Source organism: Hypanus sabinus, chromosome 11 (assembly GCF_030144855.1).
Source record: "Hypanus sabinus isolate sHypSab1 chromosome 11, sHypSab1.hap1, whole genome shotgun sequence".
Lineage (NCBI taxonomy): Eukaryota > Metazoa > Chordata > Chondrichthyes > Myliobatiformes > Dasyatidae > Hypanus > Hypanus sabinus.
The window spans coordinates 17,380,595-17,402,296 of record NC_082716.1 but is presented as its reverse complement, the minus strand read 5'-3'; the positions used below and the strand labels follow the sequence as shown (position 1 = coordinate 17,402,296).

General features: G+C 40.0%; 1 protein-coding gene across 2 annotated transcripts in view; it reads right to left on the bottom strand.

The window, feature by feature from the left end:
• Nucleotides 1-21,702, bottom strand: part of LOC132401723 (serine/threonine-protein kinase N2-like) — a 134,765-nt gene that overhangs the window by 16,524 nt on the left and 96,539 nt on the right. The window contains exons 5-15 of one of the 2 annotated variants that reach the window (XM_059983843.1): nt 20,986-21,134; nt 20,541-20,754; nt 12,695-12,880; nt 12,103-12,212; nt 11,021-11,164; nt 10,861-10,936; nt 10,541-10,709; nt 6,186-6,282; nt 3,503-3,639; nt 361-436; nt 177-268 (exon numbers count right to left, since the gene is read on the bottom strand). In XM_059983843.1, coding sequence (XP_059839826.1) covers nt 177-268; nt 361-436; nt 3,503-3,639; nt 6,186-6,282; nt 10,541-10,709; nt 10,861-10,936; nt 11,021-11,164; nt 12,103-12,212; nt 12,695-12,880; nt 20,541-20,754; nt 20,986-21,134 — 1,450 coding nt within the window. Of the gene's footprint in view, nt 1-176; nt 269-360; nt 437-3,502; nt 3,640-6,161; nt 6,283-10,540; nt 10,710-10,860; nt 10,937-11,020; nt 11,165-12,102; nt 12,213-12,694; nt 12,881-20,540; nt 20,755-20,985; nt 21,135-21,702 lie in introns of both variants that reach the window. The other variant, XM_059983842.1, reaches the window with a different exon arrangement.

Genomic DNA, 21,702 nt, shown 5'->3' with positions numbered 1-21,702 from the left:
GACTTCATGGGCCAAATGGCCCAATTCTGCCCCTATGTTTTATGGCCTTCAGGCTCCTGTGCCACCTCCTTGAAGGTGGCAACAGCAATGGACTCAGGAAGACTTCACTAAACATTATTACCCCCTTTCATCAAACAAACTGACACTCTGCATAAATAAGATCACTACAGGCTTACCTATCAACCTCATCACGAGCTACAATATCTCCTTTCTTCAAGGCCTTTATTGCAAACATTTCACCTGTGACTTTATATTCCGAAAGAAGAACCTGTGTTACAAACAAATTACAGCTTGAGTGTTTATTGTTCCACACCAAACTACATAAAATATATACTGGCATTTCCCATCATTTTGTATTACCTTTCCAAAATGTCCCCTGCCAAGCACAGCAACACACCTGAAGTCCAGAAGACTAAACTGGAATCTCTGCGGTATTCTGGAGAAATAAGAAATGAAGAACTGTGATATATCAAACCTTAATCCTGCTAACACACACAAAATGCTGGAGAAACTCTACAAGTCCGGCAGCATCTATGGAGAGGAATAAACACTTGATATTTTGGGTCAGGACCCTTCATCAGTATCTGGATAATCTGGATAACTTCAAGACAGGTCATTTAAATACTTCTTCAATCTGCAGATATAGATCAGATGGAAAGTGCAACAGGATGTAAATCAGATAGAAAGTTGGGCAGAGCATTGGCAGATGGATTTTAATTCCGGCAGCTGTGAGATCAGGTGGTGGGGTGGAGATACAGTGATGCTAGAAAGTTTGCGAACTCAGTAGAAGTTTCTCTATTTCTGCATAAATATGTCCTAAAATGTGATCAGATCTTCACTTAAGTTCTAAAACTAGATAAAGAGAACCCAACAAAATAAATAACACAAAAAACATTATTCTTGTTCATTTATTTTTTGAGAAAAATGATCCAATATTACAGGTATTTGTTAGAAAAAGTATGTGAACCTCTGGGGTAATGCTTTCAACAAAAGCTATTTGGAGTCAGGTGTTGCAATCAATGAGATGAGATTGGAAGTGTGGTTTGTAGAGGTGCCCTGCCCTATGAAAAAGATACACAAAGTCAGGGAACTGACAGTTTGCTCTTCTCAAGAAAGATGTGTTCATTCGCATCATGCCTCGATCAAAACAGCTTTCAGAGGACCTTAGAAGAAGAACTGTAGAGATGCATGAAGCTGCAAAAGGCTACAAAAGCATTTCTAAAGACCTGAGTGTTCACTAGTCCACAGTAAGAGAAATTGTCCTTAAGTGGAGGAACTCAGCACTGTTGCTACTCTCCCTAGAAGTGGGCATCCTGCAAAGATCACACCAAAAGCACAATGTGGAACACTGAAGAAAATGAAAAAGACCCCAAGACCTGCAGAAATTTCCAGACCTTGCTAAAGTCTCTGTTCATGTGTCCCCTATAAGAAAAACACTGAACAAGAAAGGTGTTCATGGAAGGACACCATGGAGGAAACCACTGCTCTCCAAAAGTTCATTGTTGCACATCTCAAGTTTGAATATCTGGATGTTTTACACCATTTCTGTGATAGTGTTCTGTGGACAGGTGAGACAAAAGTTGAACTTAATGGCAGAAATGCACATTGCTCTGTTTGGAGAAAAAAGGGCACTGAACACCAGCACAAAATCTCATCCCAAACTGTGAATAGCAGCATAGTAGAAGGAGCATTATGGCTCGGGGCTGCTTGGGGCAGGACCTAGATAGCTGGCAATCATTGAGGGAACAATGAATTCAAAATTGTATTATGACATCATACAGGAGAATGTCAGGGGAGCAATCTGTCACCTGCAGTTTAATAGAAGTTAGATAATGCAACAAAACAATAATCCAAAAGAAAAGAGTAAATCAACAGCAGAATGGCTCAAAAAGAAAATTTGAGTTTTGGAATGGCCAAGTCCAAGTCCTGACCTAAATCCTATAGAAATGTTGTGGAAGGACCTGAAGCAAGCAGTTCATGCAACCAGTTTAAGCAGTTTTGTAAGGAGGACTGGCCTAAAAGTCCTCTAAACTGATGTGCAGGACTGATCAACAGTTACCGGAAACATTTGGTTGGAGTTATTGCTGTACAAGGGGGTCACACCAGTTACTGAAAGCAAAGGTTCACATACTTTTTCCAACAAATACACATGTAGCGGAAGAAAGGAGCACCTTACACCTCCTTTGGTAGAGACGTACAGTGGTGATTGAAAGTTTGTGAACCCTGTAGAATTTTCTCTATTTCTGCATAAATATGATCTTAAATGTGATCAGATCTTCACTTAAGACCTAAAACTAGATAAAGAGAACCCAATTAAATAAATAACACAAAAAGCATTATATTTGTTCAGTTATTTATTGTGAAAAATGATCCAATATTATAACTGTACGCGCAATGAAACTACTGGTACTCGCCATATTATCTGATGTTTGGGCGGAAGGCAAGGTTGCCCATTGACCTTTGCTTTGGGACTGACAAGGGTGACATATCACCGAAGACTTAACTAAAGTATGTGTCTGACATGAGAAAAGAGTTGGGCTTATGAATTAGCTGGGGTCACGGCTGCTCAGCAGAATCAAGAGAATAAGAGGAGGTATGATCAAAAGGTGAGGTTCTGCCAACTCCTGCCAGGAGACAGACACCTCATAAGGAATTTGGGGCTACCTGGAAAGCATAAGTTGGTGGACCGCTGGGTGGCTACGCCCTATGTGGTGGAGAGTCAGATGCCAAACCTACCAGTTTTCTGGGTGAAACCAGAGGATAGGAATGGGCCTGTCAAGATACTCCATCAGAGAATGCTAAGCAGGTGCTACACATTACACACTTGGGCAAGGTGTAGCACCTGCTTAGCTCTCCAACCAGGTTTGTGTGGTGGATGGTTATATGAGCAGCTGGTGCATATCACAAGTGCTAGTAATGTGACTGTTGACACTAGGCAGACAATCTCTGAAAAGTATTGGAAATGACTGAGGTCACTTGTCTTGTAGAGACACTGCCCAGAAAAAGGTAATGGTAAACCACTTCTGTAGAAAAAGTTTGCAAAGACAATCATGGTCATGTGAATAGTTCAAAAAGAGGAATATTTGTGTTTTGGATTGGCCAAGTCAAAGTCCTGATTGCCTCCATAATACAAAATGGCACAAAATGATGGTAACAAAATGTGAGGTAATGCATTTTGGGAAGTCAAATAGATTGGATATGCAAACATTTGGAGGCTAAGAAATGTGGATGAATGTTTGGAGTTTAAGTCTATGGTTTACTGTAAATGGTAATAGAGGTAAATAGGTTGATGAAGATTGGCATATAGCCAGATACACTTACTATGTTTAACAGGCATTTAGACAAGACACTTAAGCAGGCAAACCTAACATGGGTAAAGGAGATTAGTATACAAGGGCAGCAAGGTTGGCATGGACATTTTGGGACAAAGGACGTATTTCTGAGCAGTACAACTCCATGACTATAACAAAGCTAATAAAGCACTTGAAAGTAAACACAGTACCGTTTATCTTCTGGCTGTGGGAGTGTTCGAAATTCTAGTTCTTGACGGGGTCGTTCAGGCACAGATATTCTATTGTTCTCAACATTAGAAACAATGTTGTTTCTATCATTCAGAAAATCAAAAGTTGAGAGTGCTTCCTGCAAAAGACAAAGAAAATCAGCATTATTTCAAAATTTAGAAAACATTACATAAATGATTATGCAACATGGGAACAGAAAATGTATCAAGATGTCTCCTAATATATATTCATTTGTGAGTCGAATTGCAACACTGGTGTTATTGGACTCGCCAACCTCAAAAAGAAAAGTCTGTACTTGGCTTTTTAAAATAGGTAAGCTTCCCCTTTGAATTGTCAGGTAATTGAAAATATGGAAGAGAAAAATCAGTAAGATTGCTAGAACTATGGAATCAATGGTTAGGGCCCAGTGAATCATTGTAGGTAATTCTGTGTACTGTATTTAAAGGCATAGACACAATAGGAGAGAGATTTACTGGGATGGATGATTTTCAATTATATAGAGAAGGCAGAGCATGGGCTGTGCCCAGCAGACAGAACATGTTTAATAAGGAATGGTTGAGCAAACAAGGGCTTTTTTCTTTGGAGTGAAGGAGGATGAGAGGTGACTTGATACAGATAAGAAACAAAGATAGAGGGAACAGCTCCTGCCTTTTTCCCCAGAATGGCAAAAGTTAAAACAAGAGGTCATACTTTCAAGACGATGGAGGAATATTGAGGATGGATGCCAGAGGCAAGTTTTTTTTCTCCCCCCACACAGACAGTGGTAGGTGTTGAGGGTGAAGGTACAGGCAGAGACATTGGGGATATTAAAGACTTTTGGATAGGCGCATGGGATGAAAGAAGCATTGAGGGCTATGTGGGAGGGAACAGTTTTAAGTTAAAAGATCAGCACAACATTGTGGCCAAGGGTCCCATACTGTGCTGTTATGTTCCAGACTGGATCAGGAATACCTTGCTATATAGAAGGTGATGCAGAACTGATTCTGTAAATAAAGCAAAAAGGGAACAGGACAGATTCTTGTGGAGATCGAAGACAAAGGGTTACAAACAAAAGAATGTGGGACTAGGTATGACTACTCTTTTGATGAACAACACAGCCACACAGTAGAAATGTTTGTGATACTCCTTTCCCTTTCCTTGTGGCTCACAGATGACTAAATTTCAATTTAAATAAAAGCACATCACTCATTCATTCTCTCTTCCTTCCACCCACAACCTGACTTGAGACAATGGAGCTGAATTTGAATTGACTATATTTCTTCCATCCTTCACATACACGAGTAAAAATCTTTACGTTACATCTCTGTCTGAATGCACAATGTGCAATTTATAGTAATTCGCAATAAATATTATGTACAACAGTCAATGTAGCATAGAAATACAATTGTATCAGCATGAATTAATCAGTCTGACGGCCTGACGGAAGAAGCTGTCGTGGCTTTTATACTGCGGTACCATTTCCCAGACAGAAGCAACTGCAACAGTTTGTGGCTGGGATGACTCAGGTCCTCAATCATCCTTCGGGCCCTTTTTACGCACCCATCTCTGTAAACGTCCTGAGTAGGAGGAAGTTCCCATCTACAAATGTGCTGGGTTGTCCGCACCACTCTCCGCAGAGCCCTCTGTTTAAGGGAACTATAGTTCCCATACCAGGCAGTGATGCAGCTAGTCAGAATGCTCTCAATTGTGCCCCTGTAAAAAGTTCTTATGGTTTGGGTACTCATGCCAAACGTCTTCAACCACCTGAAGTGAAAGAGATGCTGTTATGCTTTTTTTCACCACATGGCCGGTACATACAGACCACGCGAGATCCTCGGTGATGTGTACGCTGAGGAACTTAAAGCTGTTCACCTTCTCAACTCCAGATCTATTTATGTCAATAGAAGTTAGCTTGTCTCCATTCCTCCTGTAATCCACAACCAGCTCCTTTGTTTTTGCAACACTGAAGGAGAGGTTGTTTTCTTGACACCACTGTGTCATTTGTTTCTGTTAAATCAGCCTGGATAGTCCATCTCAGAGGAAAGTGTAAGGCCTTCATTATCCTCCACTCTTCATCATATCATGTTCTAGAGTCAATCTGGAAGCAGACCTACAGACCTTTACAAGACAATGCAAATCGTTGTTCCAATAACAATGAACACTGATTTATAATCTATTTCATTCCTTCAAAACAGGGATTGCCTTTGTTCTTTTACTCTTGGTGAATGATGATAATTAAGTCCTTACAATGCAGAAGATCCAAGGGCAATAAAACAAAGGAGCATACCAAGGAAAATGTGGAGGCCAAGTTGTTGGGTGTATTTAAAGCAGAGGTTGATAAGTGCTTGAAAGGGCATCAAACGTTACAGGGAGGAGGCAGGAGAATGGGATTTAGAGAGCAAATAGATCCTCTATGATGGAATGGCACAGTAGCCTCCATTGGCCCAAAGCCCCAATACTGATCCTGTGTCTTATGATCTAATAATTGTTCAGCAGGCAGAATAATAGCTCAGCATGAGTCAAAGGGCCTGTTTCTGAGCTGCAATGTTCTATAACCCAACAAAAAATAAGCAACTCCTACAGTTGTAAAAAGCAGCTTAGAAGATAAGGTAACTGATGAAATCAAGCCTTTCCCTTTAAACAAGTTTTTTGGGTTCCTACCTGAACCCCATCTGGGATCCTTACTTCAGTTGTGGTTCCTCCATTTTCTCCAAGGGATGAAGCTCGTGGTGGCGTGAGTGGAGGTTCAGATTCAAAATCTAGTTTTCCTACTGGCAGATCTCTGAAAAGTAATGTAGTACACAAATTCAGTCACATGCCACAGCCTTCAGACATGCAGCAAAATGCAAATTAAAGCTGCAATGTTATAAACAAGTGACAAAAAAAAGAACTACAGTTGCTAGGAATCTAAAACAAAGAAAAAATACCGGAAACACTCTGCAGGTCAGTCATGAACTACAGAAAAGAGTAAATGATTCACGTCAAAGACCATTTCTCAGAATAAAAGATACGCTTGTTTGATAATAATCCAATTTCTAAATTACCTTTGAATGCTGAAAACAAAGCCATTTAACCTTCTGCATTCAGACATCACTAACGTGCCACAACAAGCAAATAGACTGTATGATTCAAACGTGGCCACTCCAACACCTAACAACAAAACAAATTCACCCCCTTCATCAAAGTCCAAAATATGAAAGTTCCCAGCTCTTTAAACACTTGAAGTACAAAAGCAGCATTCTGATTAGGCAATTTCCATTTCAAGGAAGTGAAGGACAGAAGGGAGCTGTTGAAACAAGTAACGTAAAGAGTATTCGTAAGGTAGCAAAGTATATTTAATGTAGAAAATTATCCTATGAAGTTGAAAATGCTGAATAACAAAGGCATCCTCTTGTAGATTAAATAGTAATTAATTGAGGTGTTTATGATATCAAAGCCATTGATCAGAGAGGTACCAAAATATCATTAGATGGGCAGAGCTTAGAGGGATATGGGCCGAATACAGGAAATTGGGACCAGCTGACTGGGCATCATGGTCTTGTAGGGCCAAATGATCTACATCGGTCTTGTAGGGCCAAATGATCTACATCTGCATTGTACTGCTTTATGATTCTGTGACAGCAAGCAACTATTCTACTTTCAGAAAGACCAGTCGAAATCAGGCCTAACAAAATTCAAATTAAGCTGATGGGTTCCCATATAAGGAAATATGTCTTCAAAGGACAGCGAAACTCCAGAACAGAGGCCTTCAAAAGCTGCTGCACGTAGGTTAGAACTTAGAACAGTATGGCACAGTAAAGTAAGTCACATGTACACTGAAACATCGAGACATACAGAGAAATAAGTTGTCTTGCGTCACCACCCAACACAGTTAAGGATTGTGCTGGCACAGCCTGCAAATGCTGCCATGATTTCAGAACCAACTTAGCATGTCTGCAACTTACCCAACCATGTGTCTTTGGATTGTGGGAGGAAACTGGAACACCTAGAGGAAACCCACGCAGTCATGGGAAGAATATAAACTCTTCAGAGGCAGTGGTGGGAAATGAACCTTAATTGGTAATCACTGACACTGAAAAGTGAATATACTCACCACTACGTTACCCTACCACCCGGTACGGGTGCCTCAACCCACAACTGTGTGCTGACCTACAGAGCCTTACTCCACGATCAGCCTAATCCTTCCCTTTATAACAACATTCCATTTTGACTACACCCACATGTCCATCAAGGAGTCTATTAAATATCCCTATTAATAAATGAATATTTTAAAAACTGAGGGCTTGAATGGCCCTCTCTAGTTCTTATGCTCATTCCTTTGTAAACAGAATAGTCTCTCAGAGGGTAATGCAAGTTTGAAATTCTCTTCCCGAGGATAGCTGGTGGTTATGTTAGTAGATATATTTAAGGAACTGAGGGTCACAGGCAACAGGCATGCTTAGGACAGCACAGATCAGCCATAATCCTTTGAATGGAGCAGCAGGTTCAAGGGTCCTGGTAAACTACTCCTGTGAACTTGCAGCAGTTAAGAGGGGCTCACAAGCCAGAACTCTTCTTTATGCATCAAATGGTCACTAAAACATATTAGGTTTATTGATGGCATTCATGGGAGATAAGCTGTCAACTTTATTTGGCAAGGCCTCTGTGCAACTCCAGACCCACCAAAAATATAGTTGATTCTTAGAAACTTTCTGATATGATGCAAATAATTCACTTGTATCGCAACCACACATTATAGAAAGGTTAAACCCAAATGAACCATAGAGCATCACCTAGGCACCAAAGCAGAGATGGCAAAGATATTTCCAACCTTGTCGTACATGCAAGATTTTCTTCATAAACATTAGAAGAGCTGTTCGACAGACTTAATAAGCAAGAGTATGACAGTCTTTCTCACAAAATTATACTTGGCAAAATAATGTTCCAGTACAATGTCTGGGTATGTTTTGTCCAACAGCACAGCCTCACCAGGGGTGGCATCATAAATGCACACAGGCATCAGATCCAACAAGGCAAGACCTCCTACTGATTATATCAGAGTCAGATTTAAATTACATGAAATTTGTTGTTTACCGAAAGTCATAAAAATGTACTAATTTGGTGAAGGTCCAGAGGAGGTTCACAAGTATTATTCTGGGAATGAAAGGGTTAACACACGAGGAGTGCTTGATGGCTCTGGGTCTGTACTTATTGGAGTTTATAAGAATGCGAGAGGGATTTTATTGAAACCTATCAAATATTGAAAGGCCTAGATAGAGTGGATGTGAAGAGGATATTTCCTATCGTGGGTGTGTTGCATTTTGTGTGTGTTGCTTTGGATTTCCAGCATCAGCAGATTTTCTCATGTTTGTGATTTATTGCTCCACTACAAAGTCTCTTCCAGAGATGCCTACACTGAAGAAGTTTAATCCTTCCCTTCAACAGGAGTTCAGTGAAACCCTCTCTCACTGCTCCCCATGATATTTCTCCTCCCGTCCCCCCAGCTTCTTATTCTGATTTCTCCCCTTCCTTTCCAGTCCCGATGAAGCGCCTTGGACTGAAATGTTGACTGTGTACTCTCTTCCTTAGCTGCTGCCTGACCTGCTGAGTTACTTCAGCATTTTGTGCAAGTTGCTTTGGAATTTCGACATCTGCAGAATTTTGTGTGTTTGTGATTTCCTATAGTGGGTGAATCTAAAAATAATGTTCCTTCAGAGCAGAAATGAGGAGGAATTTCTTCAGCCAAAGTGGTGAATCTGTAGATTTCAGTAAGATCCCCCTCATTATTCTAAACTCCAGCGTGTACCCATCAAATGTTTCTCATATGTTAACCCTTTCATTCCAAGAACCTCCTCTGGACCGCCTTCAAATCATTGCCACAGACTGCTGCAGAGACCAAGTCACTAGGTACATTTAAAGCAGCGTTCTTGATTAGTAACAACATTAAAGGTTACAGAAGGAGGGGAGTATAAATGGTGGAGAAGACTCAGTGGGCCATATGACCTAATTCTGTTCCTATATTTTATGGTCTTACAAACACTGGTCTTGCCAGTAAAGCATGGATCTCAAAATATGAATACTTAAAAAAGAAACATTAAGCACACCAATTAAAATGGCTCACACTTTACCCACAATTGACATTAGACTAACTGTCCTTTATTTTGGAATCTTTCATTTCCTTAGGATGTACAATTTGCTTCAGAGCGCATGACATATTTTAGAAGTGCAGTCACTGTTTAATTGGTGGTGACATGGCAACCAATTCATACAAATTGAAGGCCCAGGTAATATTACGAGAAAAATGATCTAACTATCTATTTTAATATTGGTGGAGAGAATTGATGTTGGCCAAGGAATATCACCATTTCATATTTGAATACTGCTGCACGAACTTCACATTCATGAGAGAGCAAGTGTTGCTGAAATTGTTGGAGTGGACTTCAACCCACAACCTCTGACTCAGAGACAAGTACTCAGCCAAAGTTGATTCACTAAATTCCTTGCAGCCCACAAAGTGAATCATGATTTGAAGACAATATGCTCAGTTATAGTCCCACTGGATGTAAATTATTGGAAACTACAAGTAACTCATGTAGTACACAGGCTGTTCTTTCTTCAATTGGATAGGATTTAAAAAAATAGAGCATGGTTGCGAGAAAGAGTCAGAAATAGCTTTTGGCAAGAATCTTCAGTCAAAATGAAGTTTACTTTCTCCCAAGCTGACACAGGTGGCTCATAGCTAAAACATCAAAGCATAAAGGAAAATAACCAATGTACAGTCTCTGGCACCCATTACTTTCAGTAGATCAGCTCAGGGGTATTTTCTTCTGACAGGACTGAATTGCTCAAATACAGGAAGACTGATTATTAGGTCAGTAAATCTACTTCTTCCCATGCTAAACAAAAGCAAATTAATACTTTCCTCAACCACAGTTTTTATATCAAAGACAGATTACTTTGATTAAACATTCAATGTGGACTTTGTAGAAAGATGGTGCTCTGAAAGTAGTTTTCTGAATTCACTTGTTTTCCAATTTTGTTAAATAATCAAGATAACATACCCAGTAGAATCTGTATTTTCTCTATGAGGAACAGCTGGCACAGCTGCAGGGATTGAAGCTGGAGGGCTAAATGTGCCAGAGTTATTTACTGTAGGAACAGCTCTCCTCACCAGTCGTCCCCATGTGGCAATATTAATATTCATTTGAGGAGCTCGAAGGAATGTTTTGCCTATAGTGATGAGAAAACAAGAGCATAAACAAATTGCAAAGATTTTGCAAGTCTTTTCCTAATGCACTCAGCCCTTCTAAGCAGTGAACCTCTGCATCATAAGTAACAGGGTTGAAAATAAATTAGTGTCTAGTTCAGTTTAAATAATTACCTTGCTGTTTTGGAAAGATCTTCTTTTGTCTTTGCAATTTTGGTCGTCTTTCAATAACTGGATTATAGAAAGTTACCTGGAAAATACAGCCAACTTTATTAGACTTGAAGCTAGTACAAGGAAGAGGCAAACAGAATTATGATTTTAGCTAACCTCATACCTCTGCAAATAGAGTGCCCTGTGGTTCTAGATACAGGCACATTCCATGCCGTTGATTATCTAGGAAGTCTTCTAAGCGTAGAAATTTCACAGCACAAAGGGAGCGCCAGTCACGCCAATAAACGGACATCTCCAGTTCACGTGACTAAATAAAAGATTAAAAGAGATTACCTGAGAAACTGGAACTTCTCATAATTCAGCAACTTGAAACAAATGTCAAGATCACCCAAAAGGATGGTTTTAAACTGGATCATCAAAGAAAAAAACCGCCAGCATATAGTTCCAAACAGGTTTACAATTTGACCTCAGTTCCATCATTTATATAAAGTGATATCAATACCACAGAGTAAAGATGGCAATGGTCCAGTGACAAGTGTATGTACCACTCTAACATGGGATGCCAAGATTCTAGATTGCACCAGAAATAGTCCATGAGACAAGCTTTTAAAAAAAACTGAAACCTCTCAAAGGGAAAGAGGAAAATTTGACACAAAAGATTAAATGAAATTGCTTATACATTCACTGTTATAAATGATTACAAATTAATTCTGAAATTGGCCTTGAGAGAATCTCATGTTGAATATTTGCACAATAACAGATTCTCAAGTTAAAAATTTCAACAGAAACACATACTTCCATATTTGCTTTTCTGAACATCAAAATTCCTGTTTACTAATCCTGGTTTTATACTTGGCAAGTTAACGAGTTTGTGCCATTTATATTTTGAGTACGAATTTTCTGAGTAAGAAATACTTTGAACAAAAAATACACTGAATACTCTAACAGTGACAAAATCTACAGTGTTTGATGATGGTTGGGAATCAAGAGAGCAGAAGTTACAACTAGATTCAATCTCTAAAACCGAACAATATCCAGTTCATAGCTGGTCGTATGCAAAATTCCACAACTGATTTAGGCTTACAAACGAGACGTATCTAAATTCCTAATGGCAGTATTTGTTTATTTACAATTTAGGCAAGCATTAAAAAAGGCAAGAAATAAATCTCGGCTTAGAGTTTGTCCTTACTAATAAGGCAATGCCCTACTTCTTTCAAGAATGGTGGCACAGTTTCTTTTGCTTACCCGATCTAGTTCTAACGTAAACTTCTGATCCCATGACTGATTGGAAACTGGCTTCCAACTGGTCTGTCCAACCACTGTATTATCCAGCTTCAATACAGCTCCTATTTCATCTGTGTGGACAACAGTAAACACTTCATTAGGCATTGCAAGAGGATTTGGACATTTGAGAAACTAACTACGTAAGATTTAATCACTATAAATTTTGAATTTATTTCAAAAAACATCAAAATCTACTGCTATGTGCAGCTTAAGACATAATGGTTTAACTTTAATGAAGTTTTACATTCATTTTAAAACTGCATTATCTATGTAGATCATCTAGACATTGCCAAAATTTTAATTTAATTATCAAATTTTTAAAACAAGAGTTTTCAGCAAACACATGGTATGTGTCACTTGTTGGATGAGACAAGCAAAGGGAAGAAATCAAAATTATAACTTATGTTATGGTTACACAGCTGGAGAAGGATGCAGAAATATATTAAACAATATGCTAATCTTTGCTTCAAATAAGTTTGATCCCCTTTTAGTACAAAGTAACTTGCTGCAACTACCTCTGCAGTTGTTCACTGAAATTAAAAGATTACTTAACTGGACAGATCTTCAGTTTTGACAGGATAGCGGCTATTCCCACTTCTGCTTTTACTTGTTCTGCTTATAAAGGATGATCTAGTTTCATTTGGGCTCCAGCCAGGTAAAGGAACAAACGTGTTTTTTGAACGACCAGGAACAGTCTCCAGCAGGTCTTGACATCCCATAAGCCTAACTTCCAGGCTACCTGTTGATAGTGAATCAGTTATATCTCACAACACACGAAAGCAAATTAACATTCATGTTTCACCACTGATAAATTATTGGAGAAGGTTATTAGGATCTGGATTTACTTGCATTTGGAGAAAGTCAGGGTGGCTTTGTGTGGGTATCTAACATGGAATTAGGTAAAGCATTTGATAAGGTACTTTTATGATAAGCTTGTTCAGAAGAACAAGGTAGAAAAAGACAAAATTTGCCTGGTCATAGAAAACAAAGGGGAGTGGTGGAGGGCTATTTCTCAAATTGAAGGTTTATGACTAGTTGCTGACAGCTCTGTTTCAGTTACATAAATGATCTGGATGAAAATACAGGTAGACTAGTCAGTGAGCTTGTAAATAATACAAACATTGGTGCTGGTGGAATGTGAGGAAGATTGCAAATGACAGAAAAGGATAGAGATCAGGTAGAACTTTGGGCAGAGAAGTGGGAAATAGGAAATTAATTTGGACAAGTGTTGCAGGTCAAATGCAAGAGTATACAGTAAATGGTAGTAGCCTTTGGAGAAGGAAAAGGAGAGAGCGAGCGAGAAAAAGATGCAAATTCATAGGTCTCTGAAAGTGGCAACATAAATAGACAGGGTAATAGAAAAATTGTATGTCATTGTCTGGGGCACTTTGCCTAACAGTAGGAAAGTCATGCTGCAGCTTTAATTAGGTCACATTTGGAATACTGTAAGCAGTTCTGGCCTCCACACTATAGAAAAGATGGGGAAGCTTTGGAAAGGGTGGAAAAAGAAGTTTACTGGAATGTTAACTGGATTAGATGTAAGCAGAGGTTAGACAAAATTTGGACTGTTTTTGTTGGCATTGTCAGAGGTTGATGGGCAATCTGATAATTTACAAAATTACGAGAAACAATTAAGGTAGTTTTTATTTCCGAGGGTAGAAACCTTCGTCTGGTCTGGGAAAGTAAGGAGGAGATAGATAGAAGCTATAGGCAGGTAGTCACACCGGGGCCTCGAGAGACAGATAAGTGGTTAACAGTCAGGAGAGGGAGGGGCAGAAGTCAGATGGTAGAGAATACACCTGTGCCTGCCCCCGTTAACAATAAGTACTTCAGCTTGAGTACTGTTGTGGGGGTTGGCCTACCTGGGGGAAGCAACAGTGGCCGCGCCTCTGGCATAGAGTCTGGCCCTGTGGCTCAGAAGGGTAGGGAAAGGAAGAGGATGCAGCAGTGATAGGGGACTCTATAGTCAGGGGGTCAGACAGGCGATTCTGTGGATGCAGGAAAGAAACACAGATGGTAGCTTGCTGCCCAGGTGCCAGGGTCCGGGGTATTTCTGATCGTGTCTGCGATATCCTGAAGTGGGAAGGAGAACAGCCAGAGGTCGTGGTACATATTGGTACCAAAGACATAGGCAGGAAAAGGGAGGAGGTCCTGAAAAAAGACTACAGGGTATTAGAAAAGAAGTTGAGAAGCAGGACTTCAAAAGGTAGTAAGCTCGGGATTGACAATGAGTATAAGAATAGAAAGAGGTGGAGGATAAATGTGTGGCTGAGGAATTGGAACAGGGGGCAAGGATTCAGATTTCCGGATCATTGGGACCTCTTTTGGAGCAGATGTGACCTGTACAAAAAGATGCGACCTGCACTTGAATCCGAGGGGGACCAAGGCTAAGGCTACTGGGGAGAGTTTAAATGAGAATTGCTGGGGGGTGGAAACCAAACTGAAGAGACAGAGGAAGAGGCGGTTGGCTCACAATTAGAGAAAGCTTGGAAACAGTGCGAGAGGGAGGATCAGTACTTGGAGCTATGATGTTGTGGCCATTACAGAGACTTGGATGGCTCAGGGGCAGAAATGGTTACTTCGACTGCCAGGCTTTAGATGTTTCAGAAAGGACAGGGAGGGAGGCAAAAGAGGTGGGGGTGTGGCACTGTTGATCAGAGATAGTGTCACAGCTGCAGAAAAGAAGGGAGTCATGGATGGATTGTCTACGGAGTCTCTGTGGGTGGAAGCTGGGAACAGGAAGGGGTCAATAACTCTACTGGGTGTTTTTCATAGGCCGCCCAATAGTAACAGGGACATCAAGGAGCAGATAGGGAGACATATTCTGGGAAAGTTTAATAATAACATGGTTGTCGTGGTGGGAGATTTTACTTTCCCAAATATCGATTGGCATCTCCCTAGAGAGAGGGTTTTAAGATGGGGTAGAGTTTGTTAGGTGTGTTCAGGAAGATTTCTTGACACAAAATGTAGATAAGCCTACAAGAGGAGGGGCTTCACTTGATCTAGTACTGGGAAATGAACCTGGTCAGGTGTCAGGTCTCTCAATGGGAGAGCATTTTGAAGACAGTGATCACAATTCTATGTCCTTCACCATAGCATTGGAGAGGGATAGGAAAAGACAAGTTGGGAAAGCATTTAACTGGAGTAAAGGGAAATACGAGGCTATCAGGCAGGAACTTGGAAGCATACATTGGGAACAGCTGTTCTCAGGGAAATGTACAGAAGAAATGTTCAGGGGATACTTGTGTGGGGTTCTGCATAGGTACTTTCCAATGAGACAGGGAAATGATGGTAAGGTACAGCAACCATGGTGTACAAAGGCTGTTGTAAATCTACTCAAGAAGAAAAGAACTTACGAAAGGTTCAAAAAACTAGGTAATGATAGAGATCTAGAAGATTATAAAGCAAGCAGGAAGGAGATTATGAATGAAATTAGGAGAGCCAGAAGGGGCCATGAGAAGTCCTTGGCAGACAGGAGTAAGGAAAACCCCAATGCATTCTACAAGTATGTGATGAGCAAGAGGATAAGACAGGAGAGAATCAAGTGTGACAGTGTAAAAGTGTGTATGGAACCGGAGGAGATAGCAGAAGTACCAAATGAATACTTTGATTCAGTATTCACTATGGAATAGGATCTTGGCGATTGTAGGGATGACTTACAGTGGACTGAAAAGCTTGAGCATGTAGATGAGGATGAGGATGTACTGGAGCTTTTGGAAAACATCAATTTGGATAAGTCACAGGGACCAGATGAGATGTTCCCCAGAGTACCGTGGGAGGTGAGGGAGGAGATTGCTGAGACTCTGGCAATGGGGACGGGAGAGGTTCTGGAGGACTGGAGGATTGCAGATGTTGTTCCCTTATTCAAGAAAGGGAGTGGAGATAGCTCAGGAAATTATAGACCAGTGAGTCTTACTTCAGTGGTTGGTAAGTCGGTGGAGAAGATCCTGAGAGGCAGGATTTATGAACATTTGAAAAGGCATAATATGATTACAAATAGTCAGCATGGTTTTGTCAAAGGCAGGTCATGCCTTACGAGCCCTTTTGAGGATGTGACTAAACACATTGAAGGTAGAGCAGTAGATATAGTGTATTTGGATTTCAACAAGGCATTTGATAAGGTACCCATGCAAGGCTTATTGAGAGAATAAGGAGGTATGGGATCGAAGGAGACATTGCTTTGTGTCAGAGGGTAAAGCGGGACATTAGAAACATAGAAAACTACCGCACAATACAGGCCCTTTGGTCCACAAGGTTGTGCAGAACATGTTTTTACCCTAGAAATTACTAAAGCTTACCTATAGCCCTCGATTTTTCTGAGCTCCATGTTTTCCAAAAGTCTCTGAAAAGACCCTGTCGTATCCACCTCTACCATTGACAGCATGCAAAACCTGGCTGAGAAGTGATAGATGGAGTTCAACCCAGATAAGTGTGAGGTGGTTCATTCTGGTAGGTCAAATATGATGGCAGAATATAGTATTAATGGTTAAACTCTCGGCAGTGTGGAGGATCAGAGGGATCTTGGGGTCTGACTCCATAGGACGCTCAAAGCTGCTGCGCAGGTTGACTCTCTGGTTAAGAAAGCAGACGGTGTAATTGGCCTTTATCAATCGTGGGATTGAGCTTAGGAGCCGAGAAGTAATGTTGCAGCTATATAGGACCTTCGTCAGACCCCACTTGGAGTACTGTGCTCAGTTCTGGTTGCCTCACTACAGGAAAGATGTGGAAACCATAGAAAGGGTGCAGAGTAGATTTACCAGGATGTTGCCTGGATTGGGGAACATGCCTTATGAGAATAGATTGAGTGAATTTGGCCTTTTCTCCTTGGAGTAAAGGAGGATGAGAGGTGACCTGATAAAGGTGCATAAGATGATGAGAGGCATTGATTGTGCGGATAGTCAGAGGCTTTCTCCCAGGGCTGAAATGGTTGTCACAAGAGGACACAGGTTTAAGGTGCTGGGGAGTAGGTACAGAGGAGATGTCAGGGGTAAGTTTTTTACTCAGAGAGTGGTGAGTGTGTGGAATGGGCTGCCGGCAACTGTGGTGAAGGCAGATACGAAAGGGTCTTTTAAGAGACACTGGATAGGCACATGGAGTTCAGTAAAATAGAGGGCTATGGGTTACCCTAGGTAATTTCTAAGGTAGGGACATGTTCGGCACAGTTTTGTGGGCTGAAGAGTCTGTATTGTGCTGTAGGTTTTCCAGGTTCTAAATGTCATATACTAGAAGGCAAAGATTTAAGGTGAGAGGTGAACTTAAAGGAGATGTACCATGAGAATGTTATGCATCTGGAAAGCCCTGCTAGGGAAAGTGATAGCAACATATACAACAGTGACATTTTGGAGACATTTAGACTGACACACAGGGTGTATTTTGTTGGTGAAATGCAGGAGGAAAGTATACAGTAATGACTGTAGACCGACTGACAGGGAATAGAGAGAAACTGTATGGATCGCATTAGTTTAGATTTACGTACTCAGTATAAACATGGTGAGGCAAAAATCCTGCTCCTGTGCTCTGCTATTGTGTTCTATGTCAGTGTCAAGCGGTGAGAATACACCTGAAGACAATGTTCCTTTACATCGTATTACGATCACTGTTGCTTGTAAGGAATGGCAAGGTTTACTAAGAAAATTTTAAGTTTGTTGAGATATACTGATGATTACAGAGCAAATGAAAGAGAAAGCTGGGAAGAGAAATGGAACTAAGAGAACAAAATTCAACGTGGGAGATTACCTTGTACGCCGAGACAGAAATTTGGAAATGTGGCCACTGGCAGAATAAATACATTGAGAAAATTAAAAAGATATTTGACAAAGTATACGAATGTAAATTATTTGAAAAAAGTTGGTGGAATTACAGGTAATTATTACAGTGGACTCTACACTGTAAAGTGATTATTATAGCCTTTACTATTTCCCCTTTCATTAATGAAGTGGATATGGGTATTGGCACAGCAGTCTGCATTTCCACACGCTGAAAATATGTCCCAGAATTAGTACCCTGAGTCAGAATTATACAAAGTAAACCTTATTGCAAAGTTTCTACATTTCACAACTGGCACTTCATATAAGTGATGAACAAGTACTGACTACAAATGCTGCAACCAGAAAATCCTTCAGGTTCATGTATTTCTTCACAACATATTTATAAGAGAGACAGCATGGAAAAGGCCCTTCCGGCCCAGCGAGCTGCGCCAAGCAATCCACCCATTTAACCCTAGTCTAATCACAGGACAATTTCCAATCACTAATTAACCTACCTGGACTGTGGGAGGCAACCAGAGCACCCGGAGAAAACCCATGAAGTCACGGGGAGAACGTACAACCTCCTTACAGGCAGCAGTGGGAAATGAATGCAGAAATCCAATGCCCTAAGCTGTAATAGCATTGCTCTAACAGCTATGCTACCATAGTGCCTTCTGTTCTTGGAGCACACACACAAATCCCATTCTCCCACAATCTATCTAGTCACACACACCCATTAACATCCCCGATCCTCCCACCAGCCATCTAAACCAGGTGCAAAATTCAATAACCAATGAACTAAACCACCAGTTTATTTTTGGGCTGTGGGATGAATCCAGAGCACCCATGGGAAACTAATGCTGTGACAAGGAAAATGTACCATACAAACAGTAGAGGAGGTTAGAATTGAAAATAGGTCTCTCAAGCTCTGAAACAATGTATTAACCACACTTCTCCAAATTCACTGGAAGTGAATTCTCCCAGATCAATCTCCCAGGCCTATTTACAACTCACGACATTCCCATGATTCACACTTGTGAATCAGACACTGAAGTTCTGTCTTAGTAAGACAATAACATCTCTACCAATTCCTGGGACTCTTTTGTTCACGAGGAGAATTCAGGATGCTTTTTAGGATGGAGGACATCTGGAAAAGGAGATAACTCAAATCTGAGTCTTCCCCTTACAAACGTACTGTAACAGTCAAGTGATTTTGTCAAGACAAAGATACTGCTTTTATTGTATGAAATTCCCTTTAAAATGAAGCGGTAACTAAAAAAACAAATAGTTCCTATTGCAAAGATAACTTAAAACACAGCACATTTGTTCTTTTATTAAAGAATTTGGATAGGTCATTTACTAGGACTCCAGAGGTGGATAATCTACAGGCAGTGAAGATTCAGCAACTACACAAGGATAGTTCACTTACAACATCCTAATTATTCAGATCTGTATCTGTTTCTTTTTTAAAGCTGCATTTTTATTTATGTGAATCACCAATTCACGAACAATTAAGATAATGTAAAGTTCAGAGTCGAATCTGTCAGTTTGGACATGTGGATCTGACAGCTTTCTCGATGGCCCTTCATCTCTTACATTTTGGGTAATGATCTTTCAGTCGATAGAGGGTCAATAAGGAGTAAGAGAAATGAAGAGTGATTGGACAAGATGCATGGAATGGATAAATGCAAGTTTGTGAGGATGGAGATGGGGAGGTTAATGACAGCCTGAAAAATTAGACCATAAGACAGGGGAGCAGAATTAGGCTAATTGGCCCATTGAGTCAAAATTTGATCCTTGTAGTGTAATAACAGTGCTCAGAATACTAACAGGCTAACAGTGACAAAAGAACAATGAAGATGACTGGAAGGTGGTGCTTAAAAAACCTTTATTACATTGCAGTGGGGGGGGGGGGGGAAAGGAGGCAAGGTAGAAGAATTTACTCTGAAGTTTGGAAGCAAAAATTCCAACAGTGACACAATAGCCTGTGAACTTTGAAGAAAAGGAACAATACTCGAGTTAGACAGAATGTTCATGATAAGTGGTGAGTATGTTACTTGATGGCAGTTGTTGGTAAAGAATGGAGCAAGGTGGTATAACCATCATGAAAACTGAAGAGCAAGTTAGAAACCAACTTTGTAGAGTTTTTTAATTGAATACTTGAGCTGTTTGTTCAATGAGAAACTTTTACTTCGCTGATTTCATTTACTGCAGCACTTTGATTACAATAAAAGTCAAAAATACAGAATGACAACAATAACTTGCATCTGTGTACAAACTTCAAGGGTCTACCATTGTGTTGCTTCGGATTTTCAAATACAAAGCTGTACAGTACTTGTGGGGAAACACATTCTGTTGAATTTGAATGGATTACAAAATAAAAAAACTTGGTTCTTCTACAAACATTCCTGTTGGGTGTATACTCCATTGTTTAAAAGCCTTGCAAAACACTGGAACTTTAGTTTTGCCAAACCTAGAGATCCAATATGCCACACACTACCATGCTGTTTTTGCAAGTTGGACCAAGATAAATTGATCGTATCAATCTCATAACTGCAAAACTGAACTCGTGATGACAATCAGTATTGATCTACTGCAAAAATAAGCATTCCCTCAAAATCAATTTGACAGGAAAATATTTCAAATGCATACCTGTTAATGCAGCAGGTTTAGATAATGTGCTGTACTGATTCTGTGGGTAAATCACACTGTGACGTGGACTGAGAGCAGGCGATGAAACCATTGATAATTCGTCTTTGATTATACTACTCTTTGGATGATTTTTCGGTAGTTCACTCAGTCTTTGCTCCAATGAGTATTTTAAAAGATCCAACTTCTGGCTTGATTCATTAAATCTTGCTTGTGCCTTGCCGAGAAGGGAGAAAAAATTATTTTTATTAAATGTATTGAAAAAACTACATCTGTTACTTGGAATCTGTGTTTGTATATGTTAACTGTTATTAATGTAATCCCAATCTCTTTGTATTATTATCATTATTGTTAGGTTTATTAATTTAAAACTTAATAAAATTTGGAAAAAAAAGAAAGAAAATACCCAACAATGAAGATACAATTAGCTTTTTTTCTTTTAAATTACCTCTGAAAGTGCTTTCTTGTCAGGAACCTTTCCAGAGCCAAGCAGTCGCATAACATTTTTCGCTCCTTCTGCTACTGCATATTCTATTCTGAAGTGATGTCTAAGCTCTTCAACTCTAAGCTCCAGGGGGCTTATTCCAGGCTTTGATGCTTGAATAAAAACACAATTGCAACAATAGTTTCAAAAGCAAACATTTTGTACACAAGCCTCTCTCCTCCAAACAGTAGAGTTACTTGCCATCTAATGAATTAATGTTTCCAAATACAAACAGATTATTGCCTTGGAATATCTCTTGATGGCTGCTCCCTGGTAGCAAACCTCAAATACATTTCCACACTGTCACTAGGTATTTCTCAATACTTCTTAAATTCTGTTTGCATCCTTGCTGTTTTCAATATTTAACAAGTACAGTATGCTTATTTCAGAATACACAAATGAGCTTACTTTTGCAAGCATTGTTTTAAAATATATCAGTCTCTTGACCATCCATTTAAATAATAATCTACAAGTCAAAATCAAGTTGTTGTACGTTGAACTTTAGAAGCAAATGGAGTAGATCATGTCTTTTGCACATTGTGGGCAGCAGCAATATGAATGCTGATTCAGTTCTGGCTAAGATTCAGTTCTAAATAACAGACACCCACAGAACTCAGGGGAAAGGGATGGAAAGATGCCAACAAATGCAATTAAATCGCATGTTGCAACTATTCAAGTTAA